Source organism: Balaenoptera acutorostrata, chromosome 7, assembly GCF_949987535.1.
Source record: "Balaenoptera acutorostrata chromosome 7, mBalAcu1.1, whole genome shotgun sequence".
Lineage (NCBI taxonomy): Eukaryota > Metazoa > Chordata > Mammalia > Artiodactyla > Balaenopteridae > Balaenoptera > Balaenoptera acutorostrata.
Window position 1 is genome coordinate 16,732,224 of NC_080070.1, and position 27,746 is coordinate 16,759,969.

The window sequence follows — 27,746 nt, forward strand, 5'->3', positions numbered from 1 at the left end:
ATAGTGATTAATGGTCCTCTACAATCAGAACAGCAAAATAATTCTCTATGCTATTGCAGGCTACAGTACTCAGAGTAGCTCATATTAGCATTTTATGATAGAATCTTTAGTCATTTTTAATACAGGAAACCTCCATTACATGGAATTACTTCATAAAGTGGAAATGCTTTTGGCTGGGTGTGATGAAAGATAGGGCTTGAGTTCTTTACTTTTCCCATTCCAGCTGTTCTTCATCTCAGCAATTTGACTTTGTAGAATTCTACTACAAAAATGCATATTCTCTCTTCCTCTGATTTCCATCCCTCTTTATTTCCTGTGGTATTTGTTTTCCTTGCCTTTCATCATGATATTTTTATACTCTTTATATACTCCAAATTTTATACTTTTTAAGCATAAAATAGTATAAAAAGAGTATAAGTGGGAACTTAAGGTGTAAAACTCCTATTCTAAGACTTCTTTTTTCCTGAAAGGTTGTCATCCCTAGTTACCAATTCAACAAATATCAGGGAAGGAGATTCCACTTTCATAAGACTTAAATCTGTAGATGGTATCTAATCACAGGTAGAAATTCTCCACTCACATTAACCAGAGGCAAGCCAGAGAATCAACTCCATACATGAGGAGAGCACAGCAATGATAAGATACGTGAGCATTGAGATTATTCCCTGTTTGTTGGCTTTAGTAATGGGAACTGATTTTTCCTTTGATCCAAATTCTGTTGAGTGGTTCTCATTCTGGACAATGATGAACGATATGTATAACACATGATTCGGTGGAATGAATAACGTAGTCAGTTATCGTGAAAAATCATTTTTCTTATTGCAGAAGTAGCAAGTCTAGATGGGAAGCAGTAACTTACAGATGTTGAAAGCCTCATATTTAATACACGTTGTGGGAGATGTAAAGATAGATGTATATAGATAGCTGGGCATTCTGTTCTTTTTTAAATTGAGATTTACGATATTATATTCATTTCAGGTGTACAACATAGTGATTCAGAATTTTTATAGATTATACTCCATTTGTAGTTATTATAAATTATTGGCTATATTCCCTGTGCTGTACAATATATCCTTTTAGCTTATTTATTTTATACAGAGTATAAGGGAAGGTAACAAAATCATCATGTCATGATCACGTTTACATTTCACACTGACTGCTGCATCTGCAGTGTGATGAGGGTGTAAATGGGCACCAGCGGCACAGTTAGTTTAGGTGCAAGATGATAGTAGTTTGGTCTTGGTCCATGAGGGTTTTAGTGGAGAGGGTAGAGAAGCATCCATATTTGGAAGATATTTAGAGGAGGAGAAAGAAGGAGCAGGTGGAAATTTAGTTGGGAAACCAGGAGAGTTTTTTGGATTGAAATCCAAGAGGAGAGAGCTTCAAGGAGCAGGGAGTTAACCACAGTGTGAAATGCTGCTGAAGGGAGCATTAGGGTGAAAACTAGGGAGGGAATTTAAAATGCATGAATAAAGGGAAAGGAGAAAGTGAAGAGACTGTGAGATCTTATGGAGAGGAGAGTTTGAGTTTCCATGACTTAAAAAAGAAACCCGTGTCTCTGGTACCTGGAAGTTGTAACATTAAGTGTATGTGGGGTGGTCCCACATAAAAGTCTCAGAGTTGGATGACTGAGTCCTTAGCAGCTGTGGCAGTCACTGCCACAAAAGCAAATGGGTGGTAAGGAGAATTTGAAATATTGGTCAAGGCTATTGGCCTTTTTCTTTTCCCTTATAGCAGAAATGATGAAACTGCTGTACTGGTCCAGCTGCTTTGTGATGCCACCAAGTAAAGCCACTACTAGTTCGTCCTCTTTGCTTCTCCTTTAAATGCCAGGAACCTAATAATGCTAATTTCACTCTATCATGTATTCATTTATTACAATTTCAGAAGCACAGAAATGTATTCCAGTTTCAGCGGAAGCATGAAAATCTGCATTTCAATGTGTACTTGAAGATCTCAAGAAACTTTAAAGATGTTTTGTTTCAACCAATGGCATAAAAGTTTTTTGATGTTTGCTACTTGTAGCCTATTTTTAATTTATTAGCCATGAAGGCAGCAAACATTTCTTTGATATATGTCTAGCTTTAGTGCTTAAGTTTACATATCTTTGCCATTAGTGCCTGTGGCTGATTACCTCAGTGACTTAAAACCCAGTTCCGATCCAAATAGTAGAATAAAAGTCAATAAACAGAAACCACGGAGAGAGAGCGATTTAGATTCTTTAGGAAGAATTTACAAATGCTTAGAGCGATCTAAACAAAGAATAGGGCACTTCCCTCCTGTACCTCACAAGTAGATGAGGATCAGGCAGAGGCTGAACAGCCATTTGAAGGTGGAATAGGGGAATATGGCGTCAGATGGAATAGCAAATATTGAATAAGATGATGTCTGAGATCTCTCCCAACCCTATAATGCTTTAATTCCATTATCTTGTTGGAGATCTGGCAGGCTAGCTGTCTCAAATAACTTGTAAGCTATGGCATATTCTATTAGCCACCTCACAAATGGATGTCTTAAGGAGCCAAGAACTTAGTGAACTTCTATCAGAAAAGAATTAACAACCTTTAAAGGTACTTTCTCAGAAAAACATGTCGGACGGTAGGAGGTCGTGATTGACTGCTGCTGATGTGATTTGGGTTTATCCTTGGTTCCAAATTCAAATACCCTTTTACAGTGTATTTCACAGTCCTGACTTATTGTTCTCTACTCCAGGCAGGAGACAACTGTATTATTAGAGTTCTCTCTGAACTCGGCAGGTGTCAAAAGTACATTTTAATCTCTGTTCAGAAGCCTTGATTCAATTTGGTTTTACTGCTCCATGTAAAGGGATGGATGTGTTCTTGGATAAGTTAGTACCAGTCATAGTTTGGAAATGTCCCAGGGTAAATACGCAATTTCTAGGAAATTGCTAAAGGGAAGGCCATTGAGTATAGTTATATTTTAATAAGACCCAGCTTGATAGCTGATGAGAGAATTGGTGGGAAATGTTTCTGGTTCACCATTATTTAATTAAAGAACAAGCAGTCCTGAAACGGTTTATGTGCCTTTTGGGCAGGGACATCCTCTTTATTTGTAAGTTCTTCCCTCTTTATTTGTGCAGATCCCACTAGAGATAAGATGCAAGGGGGTGAGAGAGCATAATCCAGCATGGATTTACCTCCAGCTCTAGAGAGCCAGATGGACAAAGGACAAAAGTGGACAGCCAAAGCGGGGGTTGCCTGGGGCTCCCAAAGAGAAAAGCCTCTAGTGATCATCTCATGGGTGGTCTGATGCCACACTGTGCCCAAGCCTCAGGGCCGCTGAGAGTCCCCGAAGGATTTGACTTTTTTGCATTTCACTCATTTATTTGTTATTGTAAACAACACAGACCAGACTCTATTTTAGGTGCTGGAGCTGCAAGGAAGAGGAGGAAATAGTCTTTCATCCCAAGAATTCACACTAGAAATTAATATTTTAATCAAAAGTCCATTCACAAAGCAAGAGCCAATTCAAATGAATTCTATTAAAGATTGGTTAGAAACATCCTTTATTATATCTAGGTTACGACTGAATAGAATCTCACATTTACATTTCTCGAAAGAAATTAAATCTACAACTATTACTACTCCTCCTTCCCCTCTTCTTTCTTCTCCTCTCTCCTCCCTCCTCCTCCTCCTCTTCTTCTTCCCCTCTTCCTCCTCCTCCTCCATATTATTATTATTATTATTATTATTATTATATCAGGCCTCAAGAGACTTGTGATGCTTTTCTACCTTGCAAAGGAAAACTCTATATATGAGTAACAAAGGCCCAGTTAAATTATAGTTTGTCATAAAAACCGATGAGTCTACATAGTTGTTTAGGGGTGGGTCTTACACTGAACCATTTAAGAAATGTTAAAACAGGACTTTTGCAAGGTACAAAATGTAGAACAATTATACAGCTTTAAGGCTGTCCTCTGTAATGTGAATTAGGATTTATATCCTTAATATCTTTAAGTAGAATGTCTTGCAAACATTTCACAGTCCCCACTTGCATTCTCGTTCAACGGATGATAGATGGCTACGTAACTCTGAACCTTGTCTCCCAACCCATGTCAGCAGACTCAAATCCTGTTAAGGTTTGAGATCTGCTAACTCCTATTTAGAGCTATGACTATGGCTTCTGCTGTGATATTACTATTCAGGACTGAGTTTTTTAAAAAGGCCTATGGAAATTGAAGAAGCATCAGGATGCTAATAATAGTAACAAAATAACAATACATTATACTTGGAAACTTACTATTTACAGGAGTGTGCTATCTGCCTTACATGCATCTTCTCATTCAGTTCTCACTATATTCCTATTAGTCCTGTTTTCAGATCAGAAAATGGTTTAGAGAAGGTAACTTTAGAGCTCTGAATGTCAAAGGTGTGTTAATTGACAGAGTTCAGATTGGAACTAAGATTTTCCTGATTCTGCGTCCTGCTTTATGCGCTGTGCTATATTGTCTTAACATTAAGTGGTGTTACTGCCAGGTGATTTGTGTTTCCAATGAGAAGAAGGGATTATGTGATGTCAATTGTCTGGAAGTGGGAACAAAAGCACCCAACTCATCCCTTCCATACATGAGGGGTGTCTGTACACAGGAGACTGGGATGAGGGGAGTCTTTTATCAGTCTGTGAGAGACAACGTGTAGTAAAGAAATTGATTGAAAGAATGAAGAAGGTTGGAGGCTTAAGGAAGGAATTTGACACTAATGGACTGAAAGTCTTTGAAGAGTCAAATAAAAAAATCTATTGTCAGGAACTACAGGGTAGCAGAGAATGATGAGAATTAGATGTAAGTTGTGTTCAGGGAGTTGTCTTGACGGCTCTGCACCTACCCCCCGCCCCCTCCAGCATCTCAAGGTAACAGGTGTGCATAGGTGGAGAGAGAAGGTACAGTCTGGAGATTTTAAGGCCCCTGTTAGTGACTTTAGCAAGAGGTGCTTTTATTATGGTTCTTGAGAAAGTCATGATGAGGATATTTGGGAGTTAAGTTCAGAGCCATCAACTTCCACTCTACACAAGGAATGTATTCTTGATGTTTCAGAGGAAATTCATGAGAAGGCGACAGGTTGGGGCCATTGTCCCGATTTTAAAGGACATTCACTGATTGCTGAGTCCTTTTTAGGGACCTTGAGAGGTCCCATGGAAGTCAGGTTTAGAACCCCTGATACAGAGCTTAAATTAGTATAGAGTAGCTTGGGGTAGAAGTGGGCACAAAGGCAAATCCATTTTTACCAGGTTGTTAGTCTCTTCTATGCTCTGCTAACTTTCTTGGCAAAATTTAATTTTAGAAAACTAATGGCAGTGCTGTTCCCCAGAGTCCAAGGAATAGCCTTGTCATCCTTCACCTCCGGTCAGCCATTAATGGGACACTAATATATTTTGCCATCAAGGGACACAATCGAATTACTTGGCTTTCATTTAATCTCTGTGCACTTTTCTCCCCCATGTTCTAGTTGTCTGTTTTCATGTTATCGCTTGGCCTGTAAAATACCAAGTGGGAGAAGATCCAGGAGAATCATACACCAGCCAGGCTAGACGGTTTGCCCCCGGAGGAAGCCCAGCAGCTTGTTAGAAGTATCTAGGGAGTTCCTGCATATGCCCTCATCTCCTTCCAACACCTGGCAGCAGCAGAGGCTAGTGTTTATTAGGCAGAACCTTACCTGAGAGAACAAGCTTCAGAATAATAATTATACTGATAATACCTAATATCGAGCATTTACAATGTGCCAGACATTTTTCTAAGCACATCACCTGTGTTGACTCATTTAATTCTCATAACATCCCCGTGAGGTGAATACTGTTATTATCCCCACCTTTCCTATGGGGAAGCTGAAGCACAGTTTCCTGATTAACCAGTAACTGGAAGAACTTTCCTTCCAATCCAGTCCGTCTGACCTAGAGTCTGAGCTCTTAACCACTTTGCTGAGCTGCCTCCTGTACCTACTCTTTATACCAGGGTCCAGAGTAATTCAAAGGGATTTTCCATCAGGGACCCTCTGCGTGAATGTCCTCAACCTTCCTGATTGGCCTGATCTGGGGCACCATTTGATAGCAGGCCAAATACCAGGTACCCTAGTCAGAAGGCTGGTTTTAAGCAAGCTGCCACTGGTGGGAAAGTGGGATGTGTTGTAGGTTGTTGGGAGAAGATGGGAGATGAGAGCAGAAGAGTGGATGTGTAGGAAGTGGAAGGAACAGAGTGTCCGCTGGTTAGTGAGAGTCTCCACTCTTTTCCATTCTGGAGATGAAGTGAGATAATATATGAATTCATTTGGGATCTGGAAAGTTCTATAAGATTGGTGGGAGGCTGTGGTTCAGGGGGCAGTAGTGTGTGGTGGGAATCAGTGGGTCCAGATGAGAACCTGGAAGGCAGAAGTGTGTGGGCAGAGAGCAGACACTGCTGGATTTTGAGAAAGGTGATTCACACTGGTTAGCCCACGGGGAGCCCGCTGGAGGCGGGGCGCGGGGACTGGTCTGCAGTCACTCTCTGAATCCCATTTCAGACTTGGCAGCTGCTGCCATAGCCAGCTCTGGACTCCAGCCCACTGGAGAGGACCAGAGCTCACTGCCACTAGATCTGCTGTTACCTCAAAAAATGTTTTGGCGGAGCTCTTTCACCCTCTGCCCTCTCTCTTCCCCTGTTACAGAGTATGATGGGCCACTGCGTTCTATGTTTCCAGCTTCCCTCTTATCTGCTACGCTTTCAGAAGAGTATTTGCTAATTATAATCTTTGCAGTTCACTGGAGTGAACTTGACATTAAAAAGGTCAGGTGCCTCTTGGGTGTTCCTTGGCGGTCCAGTGGTTAGGACTCCACGCTTCCACTGCAGGGGGACACGGGTTTGATCCCTGGTCGGGGAACTAAGATTCCCACATGCCGTGTGGTGCAGCCAAAATATATATATATATCAGGCCTCTCTTAATTTCAAAATCAGCATTTGGTGTGAACGGTGTGTGGTTACTCTGTTAATAATTCTTTCCTATCTACTTACATCTAACACCTAACACTGATATAATCCTTACTTTTACTCTTGTCCTGAGTTACCATTTATTTACTTATTGATGTACCTTTAAAATCATTACGTTATTTTTCTAAAAATGATGATACTCAGTGTAAAATAATCCCCAAATCCCACCATGTACAGGTAACCATCTCAAACAGCTTACTGAACATTTTCTTCAGACACTTCTCTATAAACTCCTAAATTCCACAATTCGCATGAAGGAGATTATGCCATATGTAATTTTCGATGACTTTTTCTTTTCACTTAACAATATATTGTACTCAGACTTTCTTCTAAAGGTAGACACTCATTTGTAATATTGGCCCCGCGTTCTCCTGTTTGTACCAACAGTTTACTTAACCAGCCCCCTGTCGATTGTTCATTGACCGAAGAGTCTGAGCATAACGTAGGGATCGTCCGACTCTGCTAATCCAGGCTCTGTGGCTTTGCTGTCAATCTGGGGGATTCTTGGCATCGTATAAGAGAAGGAGCATAAGAGGGATGAATGAAGAGTCCAAGACTCTGCTCCCAGCTCTGTCACTTAGTAGCTCTGTGACCTTAAAATCACTTTACCTTTCTGAACCTCAGGTTCCCTACCTGTAAATGGCAGTGTTGGTATGTGTGATATTAAAGGTCTGTTCTGCTCATTCACAAATGTGCTTTAAACCATATCTCCCATCCCAACTTACTCATGTCAGTTTTATTCACCAGTGCCTGTTAAGTTGGAGTATGTATGGAAGGAGTTGTTATACTTTGCCCTAAAATGAGTTTTTAGACAAGAGAATGAAATTAAAATTATTTCTCCCTCTTCCAGAGCTGCAGTGAAATTGTGTGTGTGACTGCATGTGTGTTTGAGGTTGGGGTGGAGGTATCCTGACAATGTTTTAAAAGTATCACTCTGTCCTTCCATCCGTCCTTTTCCTCTTTCTTCTCTCTCCCTCCCCTTCCTCCTCGCTCGTCTTTCCTTCCTTTTCTCTTTTTCTCTTTCTCTCTTTCTTTCTCTCTTTCCCTCTCTCTTTTCCTTCCTTTCTTCCCTTCCTTCCCTTCCTTCCCTTCCTTTCTTTCTTTTCCTGAAGTGAATTGAGGACTAATGCTATTCTTTCTGCTTCAGTCAATGGGGACTCTTACCCCATAATATAAGACAGGAGAAGCAATAAAGACAAATGGGGATTGTGTTATATTAATATATTGAATAAATGTACTGTTCCATAGTGGTGATGATGAAGATCAAATTATTTCACTCGACTAATGCCCATGATTAAACTATTTTGAAAATATTAGTTAAAAACATCCAAGGAATCCAGGTAAAAAACATTCTGAGGGTGAATAGGATGCTTCAGAAAGTTTGGTATGACCCCCTTTTAATTGTTCACTATCTATCCTGAATCAGTTTGAATTCCTTTAAAATGAATTAAATACTTCATTCTCTTTCCTAAGGAATGCATGTTGTACGTGTTTTAACACTTTTCCTCCATTTTGGGGTCCTCAGTGGTACCATCGCAGGCAGCATTTATTGTAATTTGCTTTGACTGAGAAGTGCTCCCAGGGAGTTCGAGGTGCGTGGAGTCATTTCATTCTCAGCCCTGTGCTTTCCGGATTCTTGGTTTGATTTTTATGTTTTCCTGTCTCTTCTGAGAGCCAAGCTGTTATGGGCATATTTGCTAAAGCAGTTCTTTCCAGTTCTACACCACTTCTCAGCACTTCAGATTAGCTGCATCTAATTTACTGTGGAACTGAACACAGAGTCTTATTGGAGTTTTTAATAAGTTAGTAAAAAAAAAAAAAAACAATGAGTGGCCTCCAGAAGCTTTTTCTGCTTATTCCCATGTTCTTACCTCCGTTCCAGAAACTTGAGGTTTCCAGAGAAGTGTTCTCCAGATAATTGCTGTATTCTGATCAAGATCCCATGATTCTGGTTTGAATGTGAACTCTTTCTTCTTCAGAAGAAGAGATGATATTGCCTTCAGTCCGTCCAGGTGCATATGACTCCCAATTCCATTCTCTCCTTGATATCTGACCATTCGGTTCTTGTTTTGCAGTCCCCAGTCTGTCCCAGACCGTCTGAGGATCCGGGTGAACAAAATCAGTTTACAAGACTATGAAGGATTCCACTATGACAAAGAGAAACTCCGGGAAGCTTGTAAGTTGGAAGTGCCTAATGGATATCATGGGATCAGCCTGTTTTCAGCTTCTTGGTCCTCCTTGGTTTGATGGATAGATTCATCTTGTGTCTGAAAGTCATGGTTAAAGAAATGAAGGGAAGTGTAGTAACATGTGAACCCCAAGTGATGCTATATGGGCTGAAGAAGATGGAACTAGAAAAGGAAATCAGAATAAGATAGTTCTGCTCTTGATGCCATGTTAGGATCTCTTGGTTTATTAACCATTTTAGTCTCAGGTTTACCTAAAATGAGAAAAGCAGGATGATGGTGATACAACATGGTATAGTAACATCTAGAAAATTCTTGAGACAGCACACGTCTCTTCCTGGAGGCTGCATTACCAAATACTGTCCTCATTCTTCATGCCAGTGTGACAGAGTTATCTGGGAAGACACGTCCTTCACTTCTAGCTGTCATGTGATTGTATGACGTCAAAGAAAGGCCCACAGCATAGTAAATGTCATGGTAAAATGAGTCATTGATGAGGTGCCGGTGCTTTTGAAACCTTAAGTTGAGTCAACATACAAATTCCTTTTCAATGTTCGTATTTTCCATATGCTTCTTTAAATATATATAACTATTAGTTCACCTTGCTCATCATTCCATATTTATTGGGCATTTTTTACATTCTAGTCACTATTTTAGATCTTTGTCTATACCATGAAAATATATGAGGTAACTGGGGAACGTCGGCCAGAAGCAGTTAAGACTACAGGTGTGTTGGATATTAGGGTTCTGGGTTCCTTCTTAATTGTGGGGGCCAGTAGTCAAGTGCAGTAAAGGCAGAGAAGATGAGGGCCAGTGTCCAAGGGCACAGGCAGGGATGCCAACAGAGAGAAGGGAGTGTTGTATAGAACCAGAGATTTATGAACTAAAACCCAAACTGGCCCCAGGTGTGGACCTGCCTGAAGGTGTAGAAGATGCAAATAGTTGAAACTGGCAGGAGTGGAGTAGGGGGCACATTTCTGAGCTTTGATTCCTGAACCTGTGATCTGTAGTGGGGTGTACTGGATGGAAGTCCCTAAATCCAAGGACAGTCTCGGGGTGGGGCAGGGACTTTCAGATCTGGAGGTGACAGTGAGCAAGGATCCGCTTCCCCCGTAACTCAGGCACTAAACCTACCAGGGCATCCTGTATGGAATTCCTCTCTCCATTCTCTCACTGCTTCAGCTTCCTCAGCCCTCTTCATCCTTTTCCGTAAACGTCAATATTCTTCAGCTTCTCCCCAGCCTTCTCGCTCCATCCTTCACTCTTGTTCCCTTTGGTAGGAATGCTTTGAGGTGGAGGAGGAACAATTCCCTGAGCCTCTGCATTTCCCCCTTCTGCCAATGGCAGATTATATTTTCTAATGTACATGAGATTATGTGGGCCAGACTAGCACAAAATCTAATTTAACCGATAGATAAGGTGGTGGACCTGTATGTTTGCAATGGGAGATGTAGCTACAGTGTAAATTAAACTGACTTTTAGAGGCTACTAATGATAAAGAATGGTGTTTTATGTTCTTTTTCTTACAAACTTCTAAACAAATAGCTTGCAAGTTTGAAAAATTACAAAAGAGACTGGATCTCAAGCCAGTAATATTTTGCAGCTTACCATCAGCTCTGAAGAGAGTCAGTTAGGAGTGGGGAAGCTTTTGAAATTTTGGGCTGAAATGAGATTTGAAGCTTATCTGTGGATTTCAATGACCTCTTCTATCTTTTCTGGGGCATTATCGGTCCACTATTGCCAGAGGTAATTATGATTTGAGTTTTTACAAGATGACATTTCCTGGCAAGTACTCTGCTTATCATCTCTTTTGTGATAAAACATCTATGTGAGGAAACTTCTTATATCAAATTGGGGGAGGTGACTTGGTATAAATATAAGTCCAATAAATTCAGCCATGTCTTTTGGGACCCAAAAGAACAAAGAAACTCTCAAAGAGGGAATCAAAGCATTATCTCATTCTAAAGATTTGAGGAAAACAACATCTGAATTAGGAGTAAAAGCAGCCAACTCAGTCATTCTACGTTTAATATATGGCGATTATGCTTCTCAATTGTAGTTGCTCCGGAAAGTTTGTCCTTGGGGGTTTATGGACTTATTCACACTCACCCTTTCTTCCCCGGCTCCAACTTGCAAGTGACTACAGATTCATGGGAAGGCCGACAGCTCAAACTGAGTATGAAGGCAAAAACCAGTTCAAATCCAAATGTGCAGTGCATGCCAAAATAGGTTATTTCTGAAGCATTAATGATATGAAATAGAACACATCTAGATAAAAGGGACTCTAGGAATGTGCTCTGACCTGCATCCTGGAAGAACATAGGGGGTGAATCCTCTTCGGTCATTCATTTATTGTCAACATCCAGGTCCAAACTAGAGCAGTCCTGCATTACTGGGTTCAAAAAATTAGTTCCCTTTCTTGATGATACACCAAGTGACTTATCCAGGCAGCATGTGGCTGTTTTCCTTCACCATTTAATAGAATCTTGCTCACGTGTCTGGATCATTATTCATATTAGATTACAAGCTCAGATGTTTGGTGTCTTACAAAGCCCTGCTTCTGTCTGTGAGGCAGGACTCCGTGGTAATTACAGGAGGGCAGCCCTTTTTCATCGCCGTGTTTATTTTGGCAGAGAGAAAGATGGCTATAGTATTTTAAATACTTCCTGTCTCCCTTCCATTTAGCCCCAACTCACCTGGCGGCATTTCCTCTAAAATAATAACACAGTGAGGGTCAGTCTTTGCCAGTCTCTCCTTCTGCTTTTGTTGGTAAATTTCAGACTTGCTTAAAACAGTTAAAGTTTTTTCACTGGATTTATGAATTATTAATCCTCAAGATAATGGTTATGCAGTCCAACAGAGGAAAGTCCATTCAACTTGAAATAGAACATAAGGAGAAAGCAGCCATATTAAAAAAAAATTCTTAAAGTAAATCTATAATAATTATAGCAGAAACTCACTCTCATAATCAGAATAAAGTATATAAATGAGTTCTTAATAAAGCATATAATCATATAGTCTAGGCAAAGGGTAATCAGTTTTTTAAAATTTCTTATATTTCTACGTACAAAAGAGTTTCACTGACACATGACATATATGTTTATATTTGGAATAACTTGATACTGGCCAAGATGTAACTCTATCTCTGGTAAACTGGCTAAATTTTTCTTCTGGCATCAGCTTACTCTGCACTTTTTAATGGCCATGATAATTCATATGAGTCTAGGGCCTAAAGCAGAAAAGTAAAAACCAGTTTGGAACTAATTGAAAACAGATGTAGCCTATAAAGGTGGGGGCATTGCTAACATTTGTTGTATATCAAATACAGTGTTCAACAACCCTTTTACATACAGTATCTCAGTACCATGGATATTATCTGGCCATTTACAACTTAGTATATCTATATAGTGGATAATATCTCAGTATATCATTATCTGGTTAAGACTAATGATTGTGGCTAATTAGATATTTAGGCAGTTGTCCTAATGGAATTTCCTTGTCTTCTGTTGAACGACTTAATAGAAGTGTCAGAAACATTTGTGTTTGAATCTCACTTGCAACCTTGACAAAGTAATTTTACTGATGACCAAATCTCTCCTCTCTCAAACGAGAATATAATTGCAGCCTCATAGGGTGCTGAGGGTTAAATGTAATGTTGTATATGAAAGCTCCGCTGCACAGTCTGGCAACATTAGCAAGCTTTCCCAAAATGGTAGCTACGATTGTTTGAGTTGCTATTCCAAAAGACACTGCTGTGACATTGCCCTTCAATCTGCAAGTCCACAAGCCAGGCTCAGAGCAGCTGCCCTTTTTTTTTTATATATATCCTCTCACCAAACTGCACACACCATCGCCACCCTCCAACTCTCTCACTTTCAGAAATAGAATTGAAAACACTAGTATATATTACAGAAAGATTACGGAAAGAAAATATAAGTAATCATTTGATTTACTTTTATTGTGTCAGCTAGTACAAGAGACTGCTACGATGGCAAGGTATTTACACCTGTGAAACCCATATTTAGTGATCTGGTCAGATATCTGCAAACTCCCTCTCTTAAGTCCTTATACATTTTCTTAAGTGCATCATCTGCTATCCATCATGGAATATTTAAAAATAAACTTTATTTTGGAATAATTTTAGATTTGCAAAAAAGTTGCAAGGATACTACTAGGAGTTCCTACATACCTCTTACCCAGTTTTTCTCATTGTTAAACATTTTATATTACCATAGTACATTTGCCACAGAAACTGATACTGCTTCATTACTGTTAACTAATCCCAGTCTCCTCTGGTCTCTGACAGTTTCTCAGTCTTTCCTCCACCCCCCACCCCCATGACCTTGATTGTCTTGAGGAATACAGGCCACTGACGTGTACAATATCCCCTATTATGGCTTCATCTGTTGTTTTACTCACAATTAGACTGGAGTTGTAGGTTCTTAGAAAGAATACTGCAGAGTACGCTTCCCATCCCGTCATATCAGGGGTTACCTGATTCCCACATGACATGCTTGTGATGGTAACCTGATCTCTTGGTTAAGGTTGTATTTGCCCGGTTTCTCCACTGTAAAGTTCCTGTCTTTTTACTTTCCCTGTGCTATTCTTCGTAAGTGAGTCACCATGTTTCACTCATCTTCAGAATGGGGGGATGTGGATCATTGGATTTTTTTTTTTATTGTTTTCAGTTTTTATGTAGGACTCAATTGCCTTTGATAAACATGCCAAAATGGTGGAGTCATTCACTCATGGATGAATCCGTGCTTCCAAAAACTATACATTTGTATCAGTTATATGTTGGATATCACCCTAGATGCTAGGCATTGAAAGATGAAACCAGGGCATGTAACATTACAGTGTCATTTATTCAATACACATTTATTGAGTGCTTACTCTGAGCAAACAGTGGTGGAAAAAGAAAAGCATAAATAATCCCTGAAAAAGCTCATCAAATGAGCTTTTTCTCATTTGATGAGGATTATGATAGAACTAAGGAAACACTCTGTATCTATTTTCTTAGTAAACATTTAAATAACTAAAGGAAGGGATGGAATATATAAGCAGGCATGACAAAAGCCAATCTAACCACTAATTAGTTGAATGACCTTGGGCAATGCATTTACCCTCTTCAGGCTTCAGTTGCCCTATCTGCTAAATGCAGTGGTTAAACTCTATATTTCCTCAGGGCGTACTGTACGGTAATAAACATTTAGCCCTGTAGAAATTACATAGGACTTAAAATTTTTCCTCCTGACGTGTTTACTTCGGAAAGTTTTTAACGCTCCAACATCATTCATTGTAATGATTGCAAGCATCAGAACGTGTTAAGTGCGTTTTGCTTCACGAGTTTGCTAAAAACAGTGATTTTTTTTCTCCCTATCGATTGCTTCATCTAAAATTGAATCTTTCCCCATCATTTAACAAGTTGACAACAGGGCCGTTCAGTAGAGATTGGGCCTCCATTTGGTGGAGGTAGGAGTTCCATTTGAAATCTGTCTGAGGAGTTAAATGATGTCAGTCTGTCCTCTGAAGGGCACTGTCCATTGCTTTGCAAGTGTTTATGTTTATTTCTATTTTCATGAGTTGACATTTACTCAGAGTTTTGTGTTTAGTTTCCTTTACTGTTCTCCCCTATCTTTTGTCTGTATCTTGTATTTATCCTTAATAAAAATGTAATGCTAATAAATAAAAATAATTGTAGTTAATGCATATTGTACTATTACTGTGAGCTAGCAAATGTCTTAATATTTCTACACATATCATGTAATTTTATTCTCCCAACATCTCTGTGTACTAGGTAGCATGGTGATCCCCATTTTATATATAGAGCAACTGAGGCCCAAGAAACTTAAGGAAAATTCTAAGGACCTGACATTCTGAATACTTCTTTAATCACTATGCTCCCTATTTCTTCCAAGTAGCAGTTATTTTCTTTTATAAAATATTTTTAATAGCATACTTGTTTTTAAATCTTTCACAATACCATTTCAAATGCTTTTTTGTATTTAAACTGACTTTACCTTAATTTACCAGAGTCTGGTTTGTTGGACAATTTTCTGTTTTTGGATCTTTCTCTACCTCCCAAATAAATCATCTGTTCATAAATCCATGTATTTATTGACTGCTCACCATATTTCTAGTACTACTTCAGTTGATGGGGATACTGAAAAGTGCCTGCCCTCATACAGCTTATACTCCATTTGGAGAAACAGACAAGTGAATAAGTGATATAGCAGGAAGTGCTATAATGGGAAATAATGCTAGAGTGACAAAGGATCCTATTTTTGATAAGGTGATCAGGGAGAGACTTTCTAAAAAGGTAACATTTAAGCAGAGACCTAAAAGTAAAGGTTGAGTATGCACCTGGATTTCTGAGGGAAGAGTGTCCCTAGGCAGAGAGAGTGGCTAGTGCTAAGGCCCTGTGGTGCAAACATCCTTGGACTATTTAATGCACAACAGGGAAGTTCATGTGGCTGGAACCTGGTTAGTTGGGTGGAGAAGGGTATGAAGTCATTTTGAAGTTGTAGGAAAGGGCTGGCACATGGAGGGGGCTTGTAGGCCATGGAGAGGCTTTGAGTTTTATTCAGAATGTAATGAGAAGTTCCAGGAATTATTTGAGAAGGAGTATAACATGTCTGCATTTATTCTGAATAATTCTGGCTGCTGAGTGGAGAATTGACTGCTGGGTTGTGAAAGTAAAAATCAGTGCACCAGATACAAGGCTAACATGATATTCCAAGTGAGACGTGTGCTGGAAGTTGAGGGAGTTGAAGTAGCAGGGTTGGGGAGAAACAGTTGGACCTTGGATCTGCTTTGGAGGTAATGCTGGTAGGATCAGAGGCTGGATTAGCTGCACTGTGTAGGAGGAAAGGGTGATTCAAGGATGCCTCTGAGTTTTGGGCTCAGCAACTTGGTGCACAGAGTTGGGGCAGGTGTAGAGGACCCAAGGGTGACCAAGAAGCACAGAGTGAGCTAGGAAAAAACAAAAAACAGGAGAGCTTGCTGGTTAGAAGCCAAGAGAAGAAGAATATTTTATAAAAGAATAGTGACAACTAGGTCAAATGCTCTGTGAAGGTGCAGGGAGATGCATGCTAAGAACTGGTCATTGGATTTGGGTAGAGGGCAGTTATTAGTAACCTCACAAGAGGTCGTAGAGGGAAGAAGGTGGATAGAGTAGGTTCATGTGCAAATGGGACCAAAGGAAGTGATTCCACATAGACTGCCCTTCTGAGATGTTTAACTGGAAAGAAGAGAAATGGAATGGGGGCTGGATGTGGAATCAAGGGAGGTTTGTTGTTGTTTTTTTAATTTGTAAGCTAGTTCAGCTGTGTAGGCTGGTGTGTGTGCCGATGGGCCAGTCCACTAGAGAGGGAGAACTTGATTCAGGAGAGAGAGGGCCAGCTGCAGAAGCAATGCCTTTGGATAGGTGGAGATGGGGTCCAGTGCACAGTGGAGGGGTGGGGACAGTCCCCCAGAGTACGGGGAGGGAAGGCAGAGGAGTGGGTACAGAGGCAGGTAGGTTGGGGGATTTGGTACCAGGGAGAAGCAGAAGTTCTAGTCTGATTACTTTTATTTTCTCAGTGACACAAGGAGCAAGCCTACTAGCTAACAGTAGGGAAGGGAAGTGTATCAGTGTTCAGGGAAATAGAAAAGGGAAAGTTTGAAATAGCCATCTGAAGAGTGAGACAGTGAGTGGCCTGGGAGGAATTGCTGAGCAGCACGTTAGATCTGGAACCTTGAACTCCTTGATTTTTTCGTAAGCATGGAGACCCTGACCTGTCAGTTCCTGGGGGTCTTCTTGGCTTATACATGAGTGCATTCCTCTTCTTGCTAACTTCCAAGACTCAGATACCAGGGGAATATTAGGCTGAAGGACAATCATCTTATTTTTAATATAATCCCCTTCATTATCTAATTCTGTTTATGATCCAAAGCCTTGCTTTGTGTACAAGAAAATAAGAAGTGATTCCAGAGCTGTGCTTTATTAGATGTTAATGATGTTAGGTCTCAGACAAGGAAATAGCCTAAAGTGTTCATACTGATACTCTATTCTTCTTTCCTTGTTAAAACTTAGCCTTTGGTAATGAGAACCATCATTTGCAGGTATATTCTTAAGTCTTGCCCAAAGGAACATTTTTGCTTTTTGTTGGTTTATCCTGTGTACAACACACACACACACACACACACACACACACACACACAAATAATGACTAATTCTCACTGCTTATATACCAACCTGGTCCGTTTTGTTGTTACTTTCCCAGGTTGCCAGCTCTGGGATATGAACTCAAATGGTTGTTACGTTTCTTTTTGAAGACTTTCTTCTAAGAACTTTGTATAGATTTGATACTTTTTCTTTCTTTATGTTAATGTGTGTTTGGTGTGGCATTAGCCACTGCAGAGTCACGACATCATATTTAATAATAAATAATAACACTTAGTGTCTGCCTAGTGCCTCCTAGTTTACAGAGGGCTGTCGCATACACTGTCTGCAGGCATCAGCAGAGGGACACTTAAAAAGCTGGCTTCACACAGGCTCACATAGCTGCAACAGGATTTTAGTAATAATTTACATCTCCTCTCTCCTAATCCAGTACACTCTCTAACCACAACCTTCCTGCTTTGTAAAGACGTAGCTGTGTACTTACAGAAATGTGGGGTTTTTTTTAACATCTTTCTTGGAGTATAATTGCTTTACAGTGGTGTGTTAGTTTCTGCTTTATAACAAAGTGAATCAGCTATACATATACATATATCCCCATATCCCCTCCCTCTTGCGTCTCCCTCCCATCCTCCCTATCCCACCCCTCTAGGTGGTCACAAAGCACCGAGCTGATCTCCCTGTGCTATGCAGCTGCTTCCCACTAGCTAGCTATTTTACATTTGGTAGTGTATATATGTCAATGCTACAGAAATGTGTTTTAAAAAAGAATTTGGCATAAAAAAAAAAAAAGAGAATTTGGGATCGTAGTTCTTGTTCTTGTTTGTGTTCCCTGGGAAGCACACTCTGAGGCTTTTGAGCTTTATGTGTTAGGAGGTTTACTGGAGATTCTCCAAGAGGGAACGGAGGATGTAGAGAGGGAGGAGTAGGAGTGGGCAGAGGGGCAAACTGAGCTGTGACGCGACTGCAGCAGAGCACTCCCACAGGGACATTTGGATCTGGGATCGCCATTTAGAATTGTCCCCACTGAGGCTAGAGTTATTGGAGATCGTTCAGGCTGTCCCCTGGGAGGAAGCGAACCGTGAGTGAGCTTGCGTCCTTCTTAGAGAGGGGCTCAGCTGTGAGCTGTCAGCAGAGCCAGCACTTTTCCGTGGCTGAGGGAATGAGGGCCTCCATCCCATCGTGGATCTGCAGGAGGTACATCTGTTCTGAAAGCACCATCTTGTCTGCGTAACTCGGCACCTGATTTTTGAACTAAAAGGCCAGGATGTAACCACCCACACACCCAAATCTTTGAGTCCATTCATTCCCTTCTTCATGTGACAACTATTTATTGAACACTTATTATGTACCAAGCACCGTTCTAGGTACTAGGAATTAGGCTCATGTATCACTCACCTCCCAAGTTTCTCTCTTTGTATCTTTTGGCCTGACCTCCCTGCTATTCCAAATTCAGGGAATTGGAATATAAGCTAATTACTTTCTTTAGATGCCTCAGAATAAGCTAAGGAAAGTGGAAACCTAAAATGTTAATGCTGACCTTTTCTTAAAGGTTCTGTTTGCCCTGAACTACTATTAAGCCAAATATTCTCCTTTTGGAATTTGAGTAATTAAAATTGGAAACCTAATGCAAAGTAATATAAATTTCAGGCTATTTCTAGCCCAACATTGTAGTCAGAGATAACACCAGAGTTTGATCCTCAACAAGATGGATACTTATTCTATATGTTGATCCAACTTATTGGTAAAGATACTGAACTGAACAGAACCAAGGACAGAAATATGTGCTGGTCTGAAAATAACCTCTTTGCAGAATGATTTAGAACCACCATTTTATTTGCTAGTTATGTGAATAAAAGCTTCAGGCCTTTCATATTTCATACTGGTGGAAAGCACTCTTTCTTAATACTTACTGGGCTTCCTGAATCACTGATCCACTGCCCCTCTTCTGGAGTCACTGATAAGCAGAATTAAAGCATTCCCTTGGTTATCAAATGCTAGAATTGTGTTTTCTTTAGACTGCCCTAGTTCACATCTCTACATGGCAGTTGTCTATATATAATTTGTTTACTCTTTTTGCTTTCACAAAGAGACTTGGGCCTCTATAACAGATTTTAGGACATCTTCTGTTATTATTCTTCACATGTATCCAATTAGCTCAAATTCAGAGCTGCACGACTGAATGTTTCTCCAATATCTGTTGGTGACCTTGCCCATTACCATCATATGCAGTTGACAGTAAGATGTTAAAATTGTGAAAGAGACTTGAACCAGTGTCCCTAAACATCGTTTTGAGTACAGTATTTAACTAAATTTGGGGTCTGGTTATGAATCTTTTCGCTTTTGGACACAGTATTTCACCTTGACTTTCACGTGTATTTGGCTGGCCAACCGTGTAGCCAGGATTTCCATGTCACTTTAAGTGCTTGTTATCTTCCTCCCAAATACTAGAGCACTGGCAGTGAATTATCAGTGGTGGTTCTTCCCTGTATCTCGGAATTTTGCAAGTATTACCTTCCTAATGAATGTACCTGGACAAAAATTATATTGTTTTCTAATGCCCATTGTCAGGTGCCTTCTAGAACCTTACAGTTAATTGCTTCTATCACATTTAACACTGGGAGTGCACGCCAAGGAATTTTATAAATCATTTTGTTGTTCTAGAATTCCACTGTATGTGACATTAGGAATCCTCATTGAAATGGAGTTCCCTTCATCAAAAATAGAACTTTACGTCATTGTTAGTAAACCTTCAGATTAAGTTGGAAGATGATGACATTTTCTAGAACTGTTTGACCTGGACCTTTGGTTTCTGTTATTTACTAGAAGATAGTATTGGACCTTCTGCCTTTACTTTCTTCTATTATTACTGGTAGTGCGTGAACCCAATGTATCCAAAGTAGGAAAAAAGAAAACTCATGCAATGTTAAGCATATTAGCTGTGCTCGGGTTGCACTCTCCCTCTGACTCCTTTCATCTTTGTTCAGAACACTGCTTCCACGTTTTTTTTTCTGGATTTCTCTTTCTCATTTATGCTTTTCCATTCATCATGTGCTATATGCTGATGATTGGAAAGATAAGAAGAAAAGGATCGATCACTCTTAGTTCCTGAGATGACGTGGTCTGGGCCTTGGGTGGCCGTCTAGGGAGTTACAGTCTCCCCTTCCCTCCAGGCTTGAGAATATTCTCTCCCCAATTCTGCCTGTAACAATATTCTAAATCTGAAATCCCTTTCAGATATTTTAGGTGTTATCAATTGCCTTTGAGGCATTTGTGAGTGCTTCTTATCAACCATCTTTCCAAGGGCCACTTAACTTTTATATCATGTCCATCACCTATCCCTTCCCACCCTCCCTCTCTCCTGCCTTCTTGGTTTCCCTTCCCTCTCTCCAGCTCAGCAGGCCACCGTCTACCGTGGTGTCAGGCAAGTGTGTGAGAAGGTTGTAACTGCCGTGGCCACTCTGAACAGCTGTGAATCACCCTGGTTCCTCTTCCCTCTCACCATCCAGTTCATTATGGAGCTGATTTGTAACATCTCCCGCATGTGTCTCTCCCTTATCTTTACTGTCTTCCTCTATTCCAGACTCCAGCATTGCTCTTCTCATTTACTGCTATAGCTTCCCAACTCACCTTCCTGCCACTCACCTTTGCCTTCCCCCTCTCTGCCAATGATGTTTCTAACATGTTGTCAGAGAAAAATCACATGGACAAGTTAAACAGGCAAGGAAGACTTTATTCAAGACTATTGCAGTAGGGGTCAAGACAGTGGCAATGGGGAAGAGAAAGCGAACTCTGCTGTAACAAAAGGCGGGAGACTTTTTAATCACTGGGGTGAGCGAATGGAAAAGTGCTAGAGGACTTTAGCCGTTTGATTAGGCTATCTGTGTTTGCTAATTGTCACTTCTTAGCTACCTATAGAGACTATGAACCGGAACACTGTCTTCTGTGAATGATTACATGTCAAAGGGATGGGTTCTGGGTCTTTGGGAAAGATGTCCGGGGTTGTAGAACTGGCAGAAGGCTGGGAGAAGATTTCCCTCTCAAAGGGGCAGAGAAAGAATTTATCATTGAGAGTCTTCTAAAGTAAGTACTCTACGAAAAGGGAGGTCAGGGGCCTATAGTCAGGGAGAAACCTGTCTAAAGTTTAATCAAGTTAGGGGCAACATTAAGCCCCCCTAGGTCAATGTAAATCTTGAAACCATTTTCTGCTGCAAACATTTTAGCATCTGCCAGTCTTTTTGAGAATAAAGCCCCAACTCCTTAGCATAAAAAAAAAAAACAAAAACAAGCCTCTGGCCTTGGCCTCACCCCCTTTTACTCGTCACCTACCTATCTTTCTCAATCCTGAACATTTGCTTCTTTTCATGCCTTGGTTTCTTAGAGTCTAAAGATGATCTAAGACTTCGAGAATTCCCTTTGTCTAGAAAATCTCTGGTGTCTCTTGTCAAATGTCATTGTCTTCTTCACTTGGGAAATAACTCCTTATGAAAGAGGATCGTGCTCTGGGGAATGTGTAGCTCTCCTGAGTCCTAAACACACTTGGTTCAGTGACTATCAGCCTTCCTAGTACAATGTGTATAATCAGTAGGATGTTTTTATGTCACTCCCCTTTTCACGCTCCCCTGTGACACCTTGAGGGCAGGTACTGTGTCTTCCTTAGTATTTTATGCCCAACTCCTGGCATATAATACTCGTCCCTGGCACGAGAAAATCCTTAAAATTTGTTTGCTGAGTAATTAAGTGAATGACTTGCTGACCTGAAAAGTATTTTGGCACAATCCCTTGTATATACAGTGCACATTTGCCAAATTAAATGAAAATGCACCACAAGTTGTTATTCAAGATTATTATTAAGTACGTAAGAGGATTAAAAAGAAACGTGACTTGTATGTCCCTTGGGTTGCCTTCTTAGGTAGTATACCATCAGAATAAATAGCAGAATTTGACCTGTAGTTTGAAACCCATATTTGTAGAGAACCTGCTAGTTTCTGGAAAGCACATCTTCAGAATATTATCCTCGAATCAAATGCAATGAAAACTACATAGTTACTTTTATCTTATGGGTGACATTTTAAATTGACCGTGGAGAGGACTAGGTTCAGCTCAAGTCATGAAGTTCAAACTCTAGGATCATTTTTTTTTTTTTTTAATTTATTTATTTATTTATTGATTGATTGATTTATGGCTGTGTTAGATCTTCGTTTCTGTGCGAGGGCTTTCTCTAGTTGCGGCAAGCGGGGGCCACTCTTCATCGCGGTGCGCGGGCCTCTCTTGTTGCGGAGCACAGGCTCCAGACGCGCAGGCTCAGCAATTGTGGCTCACGGGCCTAGTTGCTCCGCGGCATGTGGGATCTTCCCAGACCAGGGCTCGAACCCGTGTCCTCTGCATCGGCAGGCAGATTCTCAACCACTGCGCCACCAGGGAAGCCCTCTAGGATCATTTTTAATCACAGGCACCAGGGGTGGTGAAACCTTTGACAGACCCAGGCATGACATGGTGAGATAGAAAGTTCTTAGGGTGTTATGTTTCCTTTTGAATGCTAATATGCCCATTAATTTTTCCTCTTGGTTCCAGGTGAACAGTGGGCAGGTAATAATGACAGGTTGTCGTACGATAAACCTATGGTACACAGGGGGAACATTGGATTGAAATATTGCCAACTCATTCTGTTTAATTGTCGTCAGCTATCAAATTAGAATTTTAGTGCCCTGATAACCCTGACACATTCGGAACTAACGAGGTAAAATAGAAAGACTCCACTTGTCCCCTGCCATCCTCCCTTAGGGCTTTCCTTCCTTCCTCTGGTCCACGACCTCTGTTCCTTGATGTTTCCCTCCAGCCCCTTATTCCATCATCCTGTTGACTTTCTGAATAGTGGTTACACTATGGCTAAGAAAGCAAGTTTATTTTTCTGTATGTCAGTATTCTCTGGTATCAGCAAAGTATCTGTCTAAGGGAAATTCGGAACAGTTTCTTTTTTCCCCCTTTTCTCCTACATTTTTTTTTAAATTAATAGACATTACTTTTTAGAGAAGTATTAGATTTACAGAAAAATTAAGTGAAAGTACAGAGTTCCATATATCCCCGTTATCCCCCCAGCCTCCAGCACGCAGTTTCTCCTATTGTTGACATCTTGCGTTAGTGTGATATATTGTTACAACTGATGCACCAACATTAATATATTCGTATTAACTCAAATCCATACTTTACGTTAGGATTCATTCTTGTGTTCTACAGTTTTATGGGTTTTCACAGAGGTATTACATGTATCCAACATGACAGTATCATACAGAATAGCTTCACTTCCCTAAGTACCCCCTGTGCTTCACCCGTTCATCAGTCCCTCCCCCCAAACCCCTGGCAACCACTGATCTGTTTACTATCTCCATAGTTTTGCCTTTTCCAGAATTCCATATAGTTGGAATCATGCAACACGTGGCCTTTTGAAACTGGCTTATTTCTTCACAATATACATTTAAGTTTCCTCCATTATCTTTCGTGGATTGAAAACTCATTTCTCTTTGTTGCTGAATAATATTCTATTGTGCGATAACCAGTTTGTTTATCCTTTGACCTATTAAAGGACATCTTGGTTGCTTTGAAGTTTCGGCAATTATAAATAAAGATGCTATGAACATTCATGGGCAAATTTTTGTGGGGACATAATTTTCAACTCATTTCAGTATATACCAAGTAGTGCAATTGCTGGATCACACTGTTGAGGGTTTGTATAGTTTTGTAAGAAGCTGCTAAGCTCTCTTCCAAAGGGGCTGTACCATTTTGCATTCCCACCAGCAACGAATGAGAGTTCCTGTTGCTCCGTGTTCTCACCAGCATTTGGCATTGTCCATTTTTTTCAATTTTAGCTATCCTAGTAGATATGTAATAGTATCACATTGTTGTTTTAATTTGTAATTCCCTAATGACATATGACATTGAGCACATTTTTCATACATATATTTGCCATCTATACATCTTCTTAGGTAAGATGTCAGTTCAGATCTTCTGCCCACTTTTTAATTGACTGTCTTATTGTTGAGTTTTAAGAGTTCTTTGCATATTTTGAATACCGGTCTTTTATCAGATATGTGTTTTGCCAAGAATTTTTTCCCAGTCTGTTTTTTCTTTTCATTTTCTTAACAGTGTCTTTCACAGAGCAGAAGTTTTCATTTTAATTGAGTCCAGCTCCATCAACTTTTTATTTCATGGATCATGCTTTTGATGTTGTACCTAAAATGTCATTGCCAAAACCAAGCTTACCTGGCTTTTCTCCTGTGTTATTTTCTAGGGAACAGTTTCTTTTTCAGACTATTTGTTTCTTAAGACTGCATATAAATTGATAGAAAGATAGCGAATATTTGACAAACTGTCTTGATTATGTCAGTAAACCTAAAATTAATGCTTAAGGGAATGTCAGGTTTTTAAAAATGTATCTCTGAAGAGTGTTAACATAAAATACATTCATTCTAAGATTATCTGTATTTTTGATGGTTTCCCCTACTGTTCAAAATGCATTTCTATTTTATGAATTTTTAACCCTGTTGTTACATTTATTGTTCTTTTCAGAAAGCAACAACCTTTTTATTTAGCCTTAACAGAGACTTTGCAATTCTAAAATTTTTATGTATATATTTAGAGCTTAATATCCAATCTTTGTAAATCCTTGCTGTTTCTGAGGAGTTTTTCCCTAAGGTCTCACACCTTCTTTTAATGATCCTATTGAAGATAGTTTTGTTTGTGATTTGAATAGGTAAATAGCCCATTTAGCTGCAATTCTGTTTGAACAGGAATTGCACTATAATTGCTCATGTGTCAGATAATTAAATCCTTTCTTTCTTTTTCAATGCTGAGCTTTCAGCCCTTTCTTTCCATACTGATACCTTGTTGAATGCATCACAGTATCTTGCAGGGAATGAATTAGCTGCTGTGAGTTTTCTCCCTTTTTATAAATCCCATTAACAGTTTCATGCGGATTTCATAGCAAAGGTGGCTTTCTTGCTTTGGCTCTGAGGGTCTTTGCTTGTGTCATAAAGCAGCCAGCTGTGATTCCTTGCAGGTTTGGTTGGTTCTTTTATTTACATGCTTTGGTTTAGGCTCTGGCCTTTAGAAGCTTTGGTATAACACATTATCTGCTATAAAAGTCACCACATTTGGTCTGCTGAAAGTGGCTTGAGGCTTTATGAATGGCCGGTACATGTTGATATAGAATTAGGGAAAATCCAGGAATTTGATAAGGCTTATAGGAGTGAATATAGGGTGGATTTGCAGATATTGTGTTCTACAGGCACTGACTTCTTTAATCTTCACGATAACCCGGACAGGTAGGTACCATGATTATCTATCTTTGCATGGAGACCTCACATACTATATTGCAGAAGAATCAAGGACAAGGTAAGCTCACTGAGTAATCAAAATGATCAAAAACATCTGCCATTGGGATTTTCCTGAATAGAGTTATCTACCAAGAATAAACGTTTAAATGAATGGTATGCAAATACCTATACTAGCAAAAAACTACCAGATTAATGATATCGAATGTTGACAACCTGAAACTAACGTTTAGTAAACACTGTATCAAAAATCTGAGGGAAACATTTTGAATATCTTGCACATCTGACACAATGAACTTTTTCCACCTCAAGTGAGAACATGGGTTTTACATTTAGTTTATGTTAACTGTCAATCAGCTCTTCAGCTCAATATGGGAAATTCTAAAGCAATGATTTTAATAGCAAAACAAGTCATGTGATTGTCTATAACAATTCTGATTAAAGTCAGATGTACTCTTGCTATCTCTACTACCCCCATAATGATGAGTATCTTGCTCACCATTTTATAGTTGCATGTAGTTCTTTGTGAAGTAAGAAATAGTCAGTTTAATTCTGTGACTCAAATTACAGGCAGGGTTAGAGCTTGTCAACTGTTTGGATCCACAGTCTGTAAGGCCCTTGGAAGCTGGCCTACTGGAAAGGGAAGGGAAGGGAATGGTGGGTCTTTAAAAGTGACCCCACCCCTGCCAAGTGTGTTTATGAAAATGTGTGTGGCTTGACTCGTGGTTTCTGAGTCCCAGGGCCATGCTCCTTTGTCCCGGCCTGGAATTGCTTACCTTGGCTTTGCTTCCTGAGGATCACAGCCTTTTCCCAATTCTTGTGTAGCTCTGGATACGGGACTTGTAATTCCGCCCTCGCTCCTTGGTCAGCCTGTCAGCAGTTTCTGGCTTCACCTCTCTGAGCTCAGTGTTGAAAGGAGAGACTCCATCCTCTGTGTGGCCCAAGTTTGACGAGAAGGAGGAATAGCACAGGAGACGGGTTCTCGAGTAAGAGAAGCCTGGGATGAAATCTGGGTGCTCCGTTTCGTAGCTGCGACATTTCAGGGCATATTATGTAATCTTCCTGAGACTGAGTTCCCTCATTTTAGAAATAGGAATAATCATATCCACCTCTTAGGATTGTGGCAAAGGTTAACAAACACGGTAAAACTCGTTATCACAAAATCATTATTATCATTTTCCTCTTCACCCAGATTTATTCCACCCAGCCCTAAACCCTTGTAACACAACTCAAGATTGTATACCTTTAAATATAACATGGCTTAGATTATGCTACCAGAATATACATGTGCAAAACGTCTGTTCAGGTATAGCTGGCTTTTCTAGAGGCGGAGGGTAGGATTCACTAATAGGAGACAATGAATGGCTTCAGCCATCCCCCTCTTCCTCTCATCGCTGCTTCTCTGAACCGTCAGGCTCAGGGCAGCTATGCCAGGATGAGGGCTCCTCACTCAGTCCAGCAGGAAATAGTTTTGCATCTGGGAACTCACAAAGTTTGCATTTTTGTTAACCTGGGACTCCCGTGCACTGAATTCACTGGCCGCAACACAGTTGACTCACACTCCTATGGCTGTACCAGAATAAAATTGCTTCAGAGATCTTGGGGAGGGGGGAGCGGTGTTCATCGCAGAGTTGGTCCACAGGATCTTTTGTCTTTCTTCAATCAAGTAACTGATTGTCTCGATGAGACTATTTGGTTGTCTTTTGCATCATACCTCTGACTCTTTGGAAAACATTTTTCAGGTTTTCTTAAAACTCTAGGCGTTTTCTCTTTAATAGCCTTTAAGAACTTTGGTTTTCAATGTTTTGGGCAATTCAGTTCCATATATAGGATATCTAAGCCTGCTCTATTTCCTGACTCTGCTTATCATTTGTGGTGAAATATATATTTTAGAAACCATGATTTATATATATCTTTTTAGTGCATATATCCTTCAGAAGTTTCTTATAGATAAAAGAGTACACTTGTGGATTGGTTGCTAGAAGATTTTAGATATTTTGAAGACGAATGGTGTTAATTTATGCACTATTTGGCATAAATTTGCATAATGACTTCAAGTAGTCCTAATTTCAACTGTAGAAAAGGAAATTAAT

At 40.1% G+C, this 27,746-nt stretch overlaps 1 protein-coding gene across 3 annotated transcripts in view; it reads left to right on the top strand.

The window, feature by feature from the left end:
- DGKI (diacylglycerol kinase iota) overlaps positions 1–27,746 on the top strand; it is a 473,650-nt gene that overhangs the window by 342,158 nt on the left and 103,746 nt on the right. For all 3 annotated transcript variants that reach the window (XM_057550578.1, XM_057550579.1, XM_057550580.1), the window contains one exon: positions 9,052–9,152. In XM_057550578.1, the coding sequence (XP_057406561.1) occupies positions 9,052–9,152 (101 nt within the window). The remainder of the gene's footprint in view (positions 1–9,051; positions 9,153–27,746) is intronic.